The sequence below is a fragment of the Chiloscyllium punctatum genome, chromosome 12, assembly GCF_047496795.1.
Source record: "Chiloscyllium punctatum isolate Juve2018m chromosome 12, sChiPun1.3, whole genome shotgun sequence".
NCBI classification, from domain to species: Eukaryota; Metazoa; Chordata; class Chondrichthyes; order Orectolobiformes; family Hemiscylliidae; genus Chiloscyllium; species Chiloscyllium punctatum.
The window spans coordinates 1,164,032-1,177,158 of NC_092750.1; the positions used below are offsets into that span (position 1 = coordinate 1,164,032).

The 13,127-nt window shown below is 43.8% G+C and overlaps 1 protein-coding gene across 1 annotated transcript in view; it reads right to left on the bottom strand.

Moving 5' to 3' along the window:
• Nucleotides 1-513: 513 nt before the first annotated feature.
• The window catches only part of qars1 (glutaminyl-tRNA synthetase 1), an 82,775-nt gene continuing 70,161 nt past the window's right edge, over nucleotides 514-13,127 (bottom strand). Inside the window, exons 18-24 of the mRNA XM_072581730.1 lie at nucleotides 12,743-12,886; nucleotides 12,077-12,181; nucleotides 11,686-11,778; nucleotides 7,318-7,445; nucleotides 5,954-6,020; nucleotides 2,622-2,747; nucleotides 514-1,796 (exon numbers count right to left, since the gene is read on the bottom strand). Of these exons, the coding sequence (XP_072437831.1) occupies nucleotides 1,746-1,796; nucleotides 2,622-2,747; nucleotides 5,954-6,020; nucleotides 7,318-7,445; nucleotides 11,686-11,778; nucleotides 12,077-12,181; nucleotides 12,743-12,886 (714 nt within the window). The 3' untranslated portion in view covers nucleotides 514-1,745. The remainder of the gene's footprint in view (nucleotides 1,797-2,621; nucleotides 2,748-5,953; nucleotides 6,021-7,317; nucleotides 7,446-11,685; nucleotides 11,779-12,076; nucleotides 12,182-12,742; nucleotides 12,887-13,127) is intronic.

The following is a 13,127-nucleotide window of genomic DNA, read 5'->3' on the forward strand; positions in this document are numbered from 1 at the left end:
GCATGGTGTTGTATAAAGATTAATCTCAGGACAGGAGCGTCCCTAGCAAAATCTAATTATTAGTCATTCTTAGTAAGGTGACGATGCCAGTCAGCTGGCTTCTTGAACTCTGCTGCAGCCGGAGGTGAAAGGATTCCAGGATGGTGATGCAGCGATGAAGGAACAGCAACATACAATCAATCAGTCAGGAGTGCTGGAGCAGAATCCATGACAGTCAGTCAGTATCCTGGAGGAAAGCCATCCCAACTGTTTGAAAATGCTGCAACCTCTTGGCTGCAGTCCCAGGCCAGCTCTGCGCCAGCTGATCCACTTGCTAAGCAATTTCAGAGTTTATTGCTTTGCTCTCATCTTCATTATTTTTGGCACCAGAGCAGCAGCAGCTCCAACACCAACATCACTGACACTGTGGCATCTGCCACATGGCACTGCACAGAAGAATATAATACAACACCTTTGTAAAGGACCAGCCAAATGTCCCTTCATAGCAGATTTTATCATAACTATTACAATAGAGAGGGCAGCATAAAATTCCTTTTTATTTCAGTAAACCTGTTACAAAGCCCAAAATTAATCCTTGTCATTCTGATACCTTGAGTTGAAGAGTGGAAGTAAACGGGGGATACAAGAGCCAGAGCAGAGAGAGCGAGAAAGGGAGTACACCGACAGGGTGAGAGAGAGAGAGAGAGAGAGATTGATGGGAATAATTATTTTAGTTTTGAGTCAGCAGTGAAACTAGTTTTAAGGCATGGTTGGACCTCACCCATGAGGGTGAATTGTGCCTGGTACAATTATATGAATTAACTGTACCCCTGACACCAAGGCAAATCTGTGCTCTAATCCACTGCAAACGAAACCGATGTGACATCTCACCAGCATTGTATATCACAGGGGCCCAAATAATGACCAATCATTCACTTATTGAGTTCATCAGCACTCTGTCTGCAAGAGAATCAAACCATTTGTTTAAATGGTAAATGGAGTACAGTACAAGGCACTCTCTTCCAGCTCACACTTAACTAGAAATGTCAGAACAAGTGTGACCAAATACCTGGAGGTGTCCAAACAACTTGCAACAGGCAATATCTGTAGCTGCCACTCCAGTCACTGACTGTAAGCTGTCCCCTCTGTGCCCAAGCTCCTTAGGGCGCTGACAGAGGTAACCCTAGGACACTGCACTGTGATGCTACAAACATACTGACTGCTCTTGGTTATGGCTGAGCATGGAACAGGTTCAGGACATCACACATCAGCGCTCAGCCAAAGACAAGTAAGTGTTCCAAATACTTGACAAGATAATGAACCTATCTCAGGACTAACTGACATGTTGCATATTTCTAGCACTGTCCCTTTTAATTTCTCCACATCTTTTGAGACTTTTATGAAAATTTATCAGAGCACAATCAATTTACGTTGATTCATTTTTCTGCAGCTTGATGTCTGCGTTTCATTCCACATCACAGCCAGAGCTAAATCTGCTGGGTTCAGCAATGTCAGCAAAAAGGGGCAGGAGTGGAAGGGGCTGATTACCAGAGTTTAATAAAGAGTAGATCATTTGAAAGCAGAAAAGTTGTCAATGCTTCAACTTGAATGCTGAACTTTGCTTTTGAAATTTTTGGGCAAGGAACTAGAAGTGAGTTTCTCCATCACTCCTGTCAGTAGCAGCAAGGCCAGGAAAACACCATGACGTTTGGTAAAAGATTGAAGCATCTGGATGGAACTCAAGTGTCGTACGGACATGTAGCACTTCAGATCTTTCCAGGATCCTCCTTCAGCATCACAGTCCTGTTAAACACCAACTGTAGAGGAAGAAACATTCACCGAAGTTAACTTGAGACAGAAAATCAGACAATGCAGAAGAGACTAGATGACTAGCAACATGAATACCTGCTTCAACATTCTCCATCCACTACTAGTGCTCAGCAGCAGCAGTGTGTGCTATCTATGAGATGCACTGCAGAAATTCACCAAGGCTTCTTAGACAGCACCCTCCAAACTCATGATCACTTCAATCAGGACAAGGGCAGCTATTACATAGGAACACCGACCCCTGCAAGTTCACCTCATCATCCTGAATTGAAAATATATTGGTGTTCCTGGGTCAAAATCCTGAAATTCCCTCTCTAAGGGCATTGTGGGTCTACCTACAGTGTATGGACTCCAGCGATTCAAAAAGGCAGCTCACCCCACCTTCTCAAGGGGCAACTAGGGACAGGGTGATAAATACTGAGCCCAGCCAGCAAAGACCATATCCCAGGAGTTAATTTGAAAACAGTCTGAGCATTTGCTGAACCTTGGGAGGCTGGCTACAACTATAATAAGTCAGAGATCATGCTCGGGGTGGGGTACACACACAGGAAATGATTTTAAATTGAGCAAAAACTGATTTCCAGGTCCCCATGCAAATTGAAGAAACAAATAGAAAATTGGTGAGTTTCTCCAATGGGCACTTCAACTGCATACATATGTCACCATGGGTATATATATGCACGGAGGTGACTATGAGGGGCCAGTGTGACACTGGTATAAATACATTATCACTTTCACAAGACACTTTCTCAAAATTGTGCAGTTGAAGCCCCACTAATGAGCCTGATGAAGATACAAACAAACACGACACCAACCTTCTGGTCAGTGCTGTCCAGATCCACAGAGAAGTAGCCAACACGCTCAAACTGAAACTTGTCAAATGCCTTGGCATTTTTTACAGATACATCCAGCATTGCATCTTCAATAATCATCAGGGAGTTCTAGAGAAAGAGAAATGACCGAGTTGTTTTCTGAGACTTTTATTTGAGAAAAGTATCTGAAGCATTTTCAAAATGTTCAGGAACAGGATTTTTATAGTTCTAGCCCACATTCTCAGGACATCACAATGCAGTTTACAATCAATTAATTATTGCTTTTGCACACAGTTACTCCCAAATACAGCCAAGTGATGGTGATCATATAAAACACCCTCTGTTACAGCATGCAGGAGTTTCCACACTCCTCAGACTACAATGCAGCTTATCATAATTTTGTCCAGTGCAATTAGGGATGGGCAGTACTGTAAACGCTGACCTTGCCAGTGATGCAGACACCTCAAACAAATAAAAACTCACCAAATCCTTTACATTCTTCCAGAAACATAGAATGCAGATACAGCACGCCATGAAGTCAGACCTGTACTTTTTTGATAAATTTTATAACAATGTCCTTGCACTTGAAGCCCTGGATCTCACATACCTTCTTCAGCCATTTCTCAATTGTCTCACCATCTTCAATAACTTGTTCACACATACCCCTATGTCTCATTGCTCCTGCAGCTCTTATAGAGTTACAAACAGCAAACACTATTTAATCTGTACCTTACAAACTGGCACACTCAATAAATTGGTAAAAATTATACACCTCAAACACCACAAAATTTACTGTATTATCACAATTTCTGTGACGTACAAGGAGTCAGTTGAGGGTTTAAATGAGAAGGTTCTCTTTATTTATGTTGTAAGTAAAGTGTAACAGTGGTCTGCATTGTTTTCATTATTTAGTATGTGTTTTTACAATGACTACCTGGAACCCCTAATAACCGGAATATTTGATCAACCAATACAGGGATGCTGGTTAATAAAAGGTTTGCTGTACTTTATTTCATATTGCCTCTCTCCATTCATTTTACAAAAATGCTTCACTTCACATTTCCTTACATTAAATTTCATCTGCCTCATTCTGATCATTCCAGTTACCTTCCATCATCCTTCTCACATTAGCTTTTGGTTCTCTATAGATTTTGAAATTATGCCCAAAAAACCCAAATCTAGGTCACTGATATAGATCAGAGCCCTGGCAATCCCACCTCCAATCCAAAAACAGCCATTCATCACTACTCTCTTTTTCCTGTCACTCAGCCAACTTCATATCCATGAACCCACTGTTCTTTCCATTTCATGGGCTTTCGCTTTGCTGGCAGGCTGGTTCTGAGGCCCACTATTGTTGGAAATTATGTACAGGTCAACCACATCAATCCCCTCTGTCACCTCATCAAAAGATATCATGAACTTCTTCAGTATTCTTGAAAAACTCCAGCAATTCTGTTTACAGCATTAGCAAAACAGGAGTCAATGGGAATGAGGGGGAGTGAGGGGAAATCTCTATAGTGGTTGTGTCTATCTGACACAAAGATAGATAGTTGTTTTGGGAGATCAAACATCTCAGCTCCAGGACATCGATGCAGGAGTTCTTCAGGGTAGTGTCTGAGGCCCAAACCCCTTCAGCTGCTTCAATGAGTTTCCCTCATTGGCACAGTGGTTAGCACTGCTGCCTCACAGCGCCAGAGACCCGGGTTCAATTCCCGCCCCAGGCGACTGACTGTGTGGAGTTTGCACGTTCTCCCCGTGTTTGCGTGGGTTTCCTCCGGGTGCTCTGGTTTCCTCCCACAGTCCAAAGATGTGCAGGTCAGGTGAATTGGCCATGCTAAATTGCCCGTAGTGTTAGGTAAGGGGTAAATGTAGGGGTATGGGTGGGTTGCGCTTCGGCGGGGCGGTGTGGACTTGTTGGGCCGAATGGCCTGTTTCCACACTGAAAGTAATCTAATCTAAAAGTCAGAAGTGAGGATACCTCTGATGACTGCACTATGTTCAACACCATGTGTGACTTAGATACTGAAGAGGACCATGTCCAAATGCAGCAAGGCATCCAGGTTTGAATTGACAAATGGCAAATGATGTTTGTGCCACAAAAGTGACCATCTCTAACAAGAGAGAATCTAACCATCATACTTGACATTGAATGACATCAGAGTCGATAGTGTGGCACTGGAAAAGCACAGCAGGTCAGGCAGCATCCGAAGAGCAAAAGAATCGACGTTTCGGACATAAGCCCTTCATCAAGAATCTGATCATACAATGACATCACCATTACTAAATCCCCTACCATCAACATTCTGGAGCTTGCCATTGACCAGAAACTCAACTGAACTCGCCATATAAACACAGTGGCTACAGCAGCAGGTCAGAGGCTGGGAATCCTACAGCAAGTAACTCAGCTCTGGACTCCCAAGGCATGTCCACCATCTACAAGGTACAAGTCAGGATTGTGATGGAATACTCTCCACTTGCCTGCATGGGTGCAGCTCCAACAACACTCAATAAGTTTGTCATTGTCCAGGACAAAGCAGCACGCTTGATTTGCAACAAACATCCAGTCCCTTGATCCCCAAAGCTCAGCAGCAGCAATGTGTACTGTATTATCTACAAGATGCACTGCAGAAATTATTCAAAAGATCCTCAGACAGCACCTTCCAAACTCACAACCACTTCCATCTAGAAGAGAAGGGCAGCAGATACATGGGAACACCATCCCCTGCAAGTTCCCCATCAGGCCACAGGTGGACCACTGGGCAAAATCCTGAAACTTTCTCCCCATGGCACTGTGGGCCAACCTGCAGCAGCTCATCCCCACCTTCTCACAGGTGCACTATGGATGGACGTTAATTACTGGCCTTGCCAACTACATCTACATTCCATGAATGTGTTTGATCAACAGTGGTGGTAGATGACTGGAACGCACTGTCACGAGGTGGTGGAAGCAGACAAGCAAAGTTTCATATGCATTTATATAGACCCATGAACAGATGGAAGTAGCGGGATACAGATCATGTGCGGGCAGATGGGATTAGTTTAGAATGGCATCATGACGTGGTGGACCAATGGATCTGGTCCTTGGCTGTACTCTTCTACATACTAATCCTCAAGCCTCCAGCACAGAATGATCCAGTCCACCCAAGGATAGCAGCACATCTACCAACTGTTCATTTCCAAGGCATACACATGTACCACCATTTTCCTTGAATCTCAAACCATTCCAAAGGACCCTACGCTGCTCACTTTGCAAGTTTAATAAATCCTAGTCCAAATGTTCCACTAGTGGAACAGAAATGTAACCTTGGATAAGCGTCAGTCATTGGGACACTCACTGGGTTAATATCAGTCAGGAAACCTCCTGGCACATCACTGGGGTCCTCAGGACATTTATGGAGGAAGCTGCAAATACAAAATAAACAGGAATTTAATGTCAACTTCAGACAACAGCTAACAGTTCAAAAATAACATCATAAAGACACTTTGAATTTAATATTGCTTTGAGGACTGTAAAAAAATCAAGTTATGTGAACAGAACTGGAGTGATTCCTTTAAAAGAGGTGATTGAAACTATGGACATTGGAATTTTATTTAACAAGGCTTTGTGTAAATCATGTGACTGGCATTAACTGCTTGTTTTCCATCAGACCCTTGCTGGGACAGTTTTGGAGAAGTTTTGCTTCATCTGGCTCAGTTGTGGGAAAGCTTGCTCAGAACAAGTTGCTCAGCTGAATTCTCCCATTGTTTTTATAAAAAGCCCTCTTGTTGAGTGCAAGGTGAAACCTATCTGTCTGACCCAAAATCTACTGTAACCCCTGATCTTTGCACTTCCCTTAATGTGGAGATGATGTTTGTCTAAACCTCTCAGTCTTGTACACCTCGTTAAATCTCCCAAGCTCCAAGGAGAACAGCACCAGATTTTCCAATTTAACTCAAAGTACACTGGGGATAATATGATTAAATTACAAGGATGGTACACACAGTTGTATTCCCTCGAGTTTTGTGATGAAAGGGGAGTGATTTATATATATTAAATTCATTTTCTTTTAAAGAAGAGTTTGTATTTCAAACTAGTGTTTCCCTATTTTCTTATGAAGTTGTTTAACAATGAAATAGATTAGTCTTTTCAAAACCATGAGTTTGAATCAGTGTATCAAAGAGCAGACAATTGCAGGTGTCCTAAAACATTAACAAAAGATTGTTTATGTTGTGAGATACACCGTGGGCGGCATCGTGGCTCAGTGGTTTGCACTGCTGTCTCACAGCACCAGAGACCTGGGTTCGATTCCCGCCTCAGGCAACTGTCTGCGTGGAGTCTGCACATTCTCCCAGTGTCTGTGTGGGTTTCCTCCAGGTGCTCCGATTTCCTCCCACAGTCAAAAGATGTGCAGGTCAGGTGAATTGGCCATGCTAACTTGCCCTAGTGTTAGGTGAAGGGGTAAATGTAGGGGAATGGGCCTGGGTGGGTTAAACTCGGAGGGTCGGTGTGGACTTGTTGGGCCGAAGGGCCTGTTTCCACACTAAGTAATCTAATCTAATTTTACAACAGGCAAAGAGAAAACATTAGTTCAGAACCTAGAATGAGCACCTTTTATAAAAAGAAATGCTGAAAGCTTCTGAATTCAATTCAAAGGAGGCTTAACTAAGTAAGATACAAGAATAATTGTGTACAATTTACACTCCCTCAGATCCAACTTACAGTCTCTCATAAAGTCGTAGTTCACAGATGAGTGGATTCGACACCCAGTGAATGAAGGCCTTCGGTTTCTCAGATGTCTCCGATTTCATGCAAGTTGCCTCCAACTCAACCACTTTCCCATTCTTATTCTATTAAGTGCAAAATACAATTAAGTGAAACTTTTCCTGTTGATTGGATCCCACCAGTCTGAATCTCCCCAGAGGGATTGAAACAGTCTTGTCGAATGAAAACTGTTAAACAAGTGAGACTGTCTGCTTTCTGTAATTTACAACCAACCTGAGGACCAGCCAACCTCCAAACATCACATTATTGCTGTCCCAAACAACAGACACCACAGGCCAAGGGGAACCAGGGTATGAGGCCTATGGATGATACAGCATAAACACAGCTGATAAGCACAGCTCACTGAGGAGGGAGCAGACTACTACATGGGAACTAAGAGGCAGGAAGAATCTGAGCTTCTGATTGAGAAACTACACTTCCCACGCTGCTGGTTGCTTCCAGAGACATAACACTCCTTTCTCCCAAACTTTGAACTCCTTTCAGTCAGTGCTGTACTGTTCTGTGTTCTAAGCCTAGACCAATCTAACAGACTGCAGACAATGTCCATCACCAAGGCCCAAGCCCATTGGTTGAGTGGTCTGTCAATTGGAATAGTCAGTGTCTAAAACAGCCGGTCAAAGCAGATAATTGGGCGGCACATTGGTTAGCAATGCTGCCTCACAGCGCCAGAGACCCGGATTCAATTCCCACCTCAGGCAACTGTCTGTGTGGAGTTTGCACGTTCTCCCCGTGTCTGCGTGGGTTTCCTCCGGGTGCTCCGGTTTCCTCCCACAGTCCAAAGATGTGCAGGTCAGGTGAATTGGCCATGCTAAATTGCCCGTAGTGTTAGGTAAGGGGTAAATGTAGGGGAATGGGCCTGGGTGGTTTGCTCTTCGGAGGGTCTGTGTCGACTTGTTGGGCCGAAGGGCCTGTTTTCACACTAAGTAATCTAATCTAATCCAAATTGACAGGTGACCCAGCCAATGACTACTGTTCTGAAGCCTGTTTCCATGCTGTATGACTCTAAGGGTGGTAATTGGCCGAATAGGATGTATAAGATTTCCAAAGTCTTTCCTTTTTTGACCTTATGTTGGACTATTCCATTAGATCTGGTTTAAAGTTGATACAGCACAAGGTGAGGCGAAGAACAACATTGTATCATGCCTCATCTCTACCCTGGAAGGTTCTTCTCGATCCCCACTATCTACGCTGCATATGGCACTGTCCTGGGCTCTGCCAATGCAACCATCACTTCCATCTTCTCATTTACTCTCAGTGGTATTCTGTGGCTGATGGGTTTCTCACTGATCCAAAACCAACCTCTTCCCACCTTCTCAAAATAAGAGCAAAGGTGAGAGAGGGAAAGTGAATGAGTGTGTGGAGACAGCATGTGAGAGAGAGAACCTGGAAACTGGGAATAATCCGGAAACCCATGGTTACACAGACACGCTGAACCTGGGCAGCTGCTTCAGGGCTTCTTGCTGAAAAGGGACAAGAGACTTGCAAGAAGTCTGACTGCTTTAGAGAAGCAGCAAAAAAGGTCATTTTCATTCAACAGAAACAGGAAGTGTTGGAACTGCTCAGCATGTCTGGTGGCACTATACAGAGAGAGAGAGAGAGAGAGAGAGAGAAGACACATACCGACACACACACACACACGTGTCAGTCACCCGGTTAGATTTTGGAGCTGAAATGTTAATCTTGTTTTTCTCTCTCCAGATGCTGCCTTGACTGCTAAGTATTTCCAGTACTTTGCTTTCCCTTAATGTGCTGGGCCCTTGTAAGCATGGCTCGCTTCAATTTAAAACAAGCAAATCTTTATCAGTCAACCTGAAATATAATTTTTGAGTTTTGCTGAAAGACGTCTGGCACTCATCAGGACATTTTGCAAGAATAACAATTCAAGGGGAAAGCTAACATTTATTGTATGCGAGTAGAATGGCACTTGGTTAGTATGTGAACTCTGACTGGTAGTGGGTTTTCCTTGGAGAATGCACGCATCAGTGCTGATTGACAATTAACTGCCAGGATTTATTTAAACCAGACAGGTTGACTGGTTGGTCAGGAGAGCCAAATATATGTAAGTGCACCAGAACGCAAAATAATCGGACAATCCTAAATTGTCAGCATAGGTCTTTGCACACACACAATTATTTAACAAGTGTTGTCCAATTGTGGAAGCATACCTAATGTTTGACAGTCTGTTGTGAGTTTTGCAAGCATGTGCGGGTTGGTACTTTGCTTATTGCAAACAACAAAGGGATATGCTTTTTGATATGATCCGTCAGTCTTTCAGAGGTACAGTTTACATCCCTGACATCACACCAGCACAAAACATATATTCTACATTACTGATTTCAGAGATAGACAGAACATCCTATTAGTGACAATCACCGCTCAGTTCGCATATTGCGGGAGTGTGACACAGCTATCGTTCACACGTCTGAGTTACCTTACACTTGCAAGGTAATCTGAGGTGGTCTGGACACTTTTCAGGACCAACCACCTTTGGATCTTTCCTGAGTTTGTGAGATATACCGTGAGTAATAACGGTCATCAGGGTAACCATTATGCTGCAGGATAACCTTGATGTGCTCTATTTCAGCATCACGTTTTCATGGTAAACATATGGCCTGGGCTCGACTGAAAAGGTCGCTAAAAAGGCCAATATTATGTGCAAGGAACTCTTGGTATCACAGCATGTATACTGGCTAATAATGTTCTGTTTTTAATACACAACAGTAGAGAATCTCTAGCTAATTTCTCAGTTAGGACATTGAGGAAAGGGAGCTCCTTTGACCATTCCATTTCAAACATGATCCGTTTATATAACTGAATTGCTTCAATAAATGATCACATTGTAAACAGTACCCATTTAAAACACTCATTATAAACTCAGTTAGACAGATGTAGTTTGACAATGTAATTACGGATACCACTGAACACATAAATCTCTCTAACCATACTTTGTCTCAGAGCATGGAGTCTGCCTTTGCACACAGTTTTAATTTTGGTCTGCTTTCATCCTATATCAAACGGAAAGAGTTATTTGCTGAATTTGAACTTCTCTACTCCATGCTATCCCACCACACACTCGTGTCCATTGAACACGATGAACCCCTGAAGGTTTGCCTATCTGATCTAGTGCGCGCATACTCTAGAATTCCAAATGACTTGTCCAATTTTCACACACGATGTAAGTGCATGGCAGAAACACAACAAACAGACTGCAATAGTCATCCTTAACAAGCATGATTACACCAATCAGTTACATGCCCTTCTGAATGACAGGTCTGAATTTGTATCCATTGGAACCGTCACGCTGCACAAACACAGACTCAACAGCAACTAAAAGAGTTTTTTTTCTGGACTTTGCTGGCTCATTTCTCAGAGCAATGCTCAGAGTTAAAGTCAACCTGTCTGGTTTAACATTTAAATAACTAACATTTAAATTGGGGACAGCACGGTGGCTCAGTGGTTAGCACTGCTGCCTCACAGCACCAGGGTCCCAGTTCGATTCCAGCCTTGGGCAACTGTCTGAGTGGGTGTCCACGTGGGTTTCCTCTAGCTGGTCCGGTTTCCTCCCACAGTCCAAAGATGTGCAAGTTAGGTGAATTGGCCATGCTAAATTGCCCATAGTGTTAGGTGCATTAGTCGGGGGGAAATAGGTCTGGATGGGTTATTCTTCAGAGGGTTGGTGTGGACTTGTTGGGCCGAAGGGCCTGTTTCCACACTGTAGGGAATCTAATCTAATCTAATCCAAAGCATTGGTCAGTGCATTCTCCACGGCAACAACTCCTTCAATCAGAATCCATTATCAATAAGGAACACTCCTCCTTCATGCTGTACAAATGTTGGCTTTCTCCCTAAATTGGTATTCTTGCAAATCGTCCTGAAGAGTCCAAGACAAAAAGCATCAACAGAATATTATTTACACCAATACAGTTGTGTGTAATTGTTTGCAAAGCCACGGTTGGAAGATGCATCATACAATCAAAGAGCTTTGTTAAAAGAGACACAGAGTAGAAAAGACAAAAAGCTTCGCTAAATCTCCATAAACATTTCAAATCCTCAGTGAATATCGTTCCCAATCCTGAGCACCTAAAGATTGGTTTTTTTTTGGTTGGGGGTGGGGGGGTGGAGTGGAGGGGACCAAGAGAATTTTGGGGTGAGGGTCTGTACAGGCAAGGGTCAGGGATGCAGACAAGGGTTAAGGAGGCAGGAGAGTTGGGTGTGAGGGGGAAGAGATGGTTAAGATCAGGCATACGACTGCCCCATGATTTCTGTCCCTAGCTGTACCTGCGCTCACTGACAACAGACACCTACCTTGATAACTCTCTGCACTGAGATGACAAAGCCAGCATGTCGCAGTCCAACTGATTGTTCAGGGGTCAGTCGCTTATAACCCTTCTCTGACACCTGAACACAAAACAAATGTGGATCAATGTCAGTGGCATACAGAAAACACCAACTAAGGAACAGGAATCTCAGCCCATGGACTGCAAGTGATCCAGGCCACCATGTAACATATTACTAGAAGGGATGGTGCTCACGTGGAGGACTCAGTTGCTGTACAGATGGAGAATTGCAGCCTGACCAGGCAGTCTCGTAGCAAATCACCCAGTTACAGCCAAAGCTGATTCCGAGTCACGATCACTTGCTGAACCTTGGGTCAGCACAGCACCAAGAAACAGACTCCACAAGTGCAGTGCCTTACCTCCCGGAAATCAGACTGCTCAATGTAGATGGTGGAAGTGATCGGCACCGTGTGGAATCCCTTATTTTCATCTGCTGGGAAGTTTGGAACAGAGATTTTCAGTGGCTGAGGGAAAGAAAGGACAGTATCATAAGAAGAAGCAGCACAACATTCTCATACGGTAGCTGCCCTGAGGAAGCAATGCTCATGTACCTACTGCTCCGATCAGTATGGGCATGTGCAGACAGGCACACAGACAGACACTGAGTGTACAGAGTGATCAAGGCTGGATCCTCAGGATCTCAGAAAGAAGGGAACAAAGGGCTTGGGAGATTGACAGCTAGGGAAGAGGGTGAGTGGCTGGGTGAATGGCTATGTGGGGAGACAGTAATGGGTTGGGCACATGGGGATGGAGGAGTCAGAAGAATTGGCAAGCAAAGCAGCAGTGTTTGAAAAACATCACACAATGTCCACTTACAATGCGGTTCTTGGTGCGTAACTATGCTAAAACATGGAGGCAACGCTACACTGCTACACTACTGATAATGCATCACTGGAATGCCCTTGGGTTTCGGAGGAGGGGGTGTGTGGCGTGGAGAAGAAGTGGGTTGGTGGTGTTTGTATTTTAAGAGCAACATGTACTGAGGAACAGGAGCAGACTGCCCAACAACGTAACAGAGATATTACCTGGTCGGATGGGAAGTTTGTAATAATCACTTTCAGTGGCTCAAGAATAGCCATTGCCCGAGGTGCTGTCTCATTCAGAACATCTCGTACACATGACTCCAGCAGGTGAGGTTCCATTGTTGTCTGAGCAACTGTTACCCCAACCTGTGGGAGAAAGAGGGAAAATAACCATCAACTGACATACTATAGCAGTTGAGTTTCTCCAGCACCTCCTGCTTTTATTCAACAGAAGTGTAAGTCAGTCTGGGTGAAGCTAAGAAGCAACATAAGGTAAAAATAAATTAGCAGGAATTGTCGATAGTTCGCCAAACAATAGCCAAGTCGCCACAGTCTTACCAGATCATAGGGCTGCTCTCTTAATAGAGAGACGACTAGTGTTGAATTA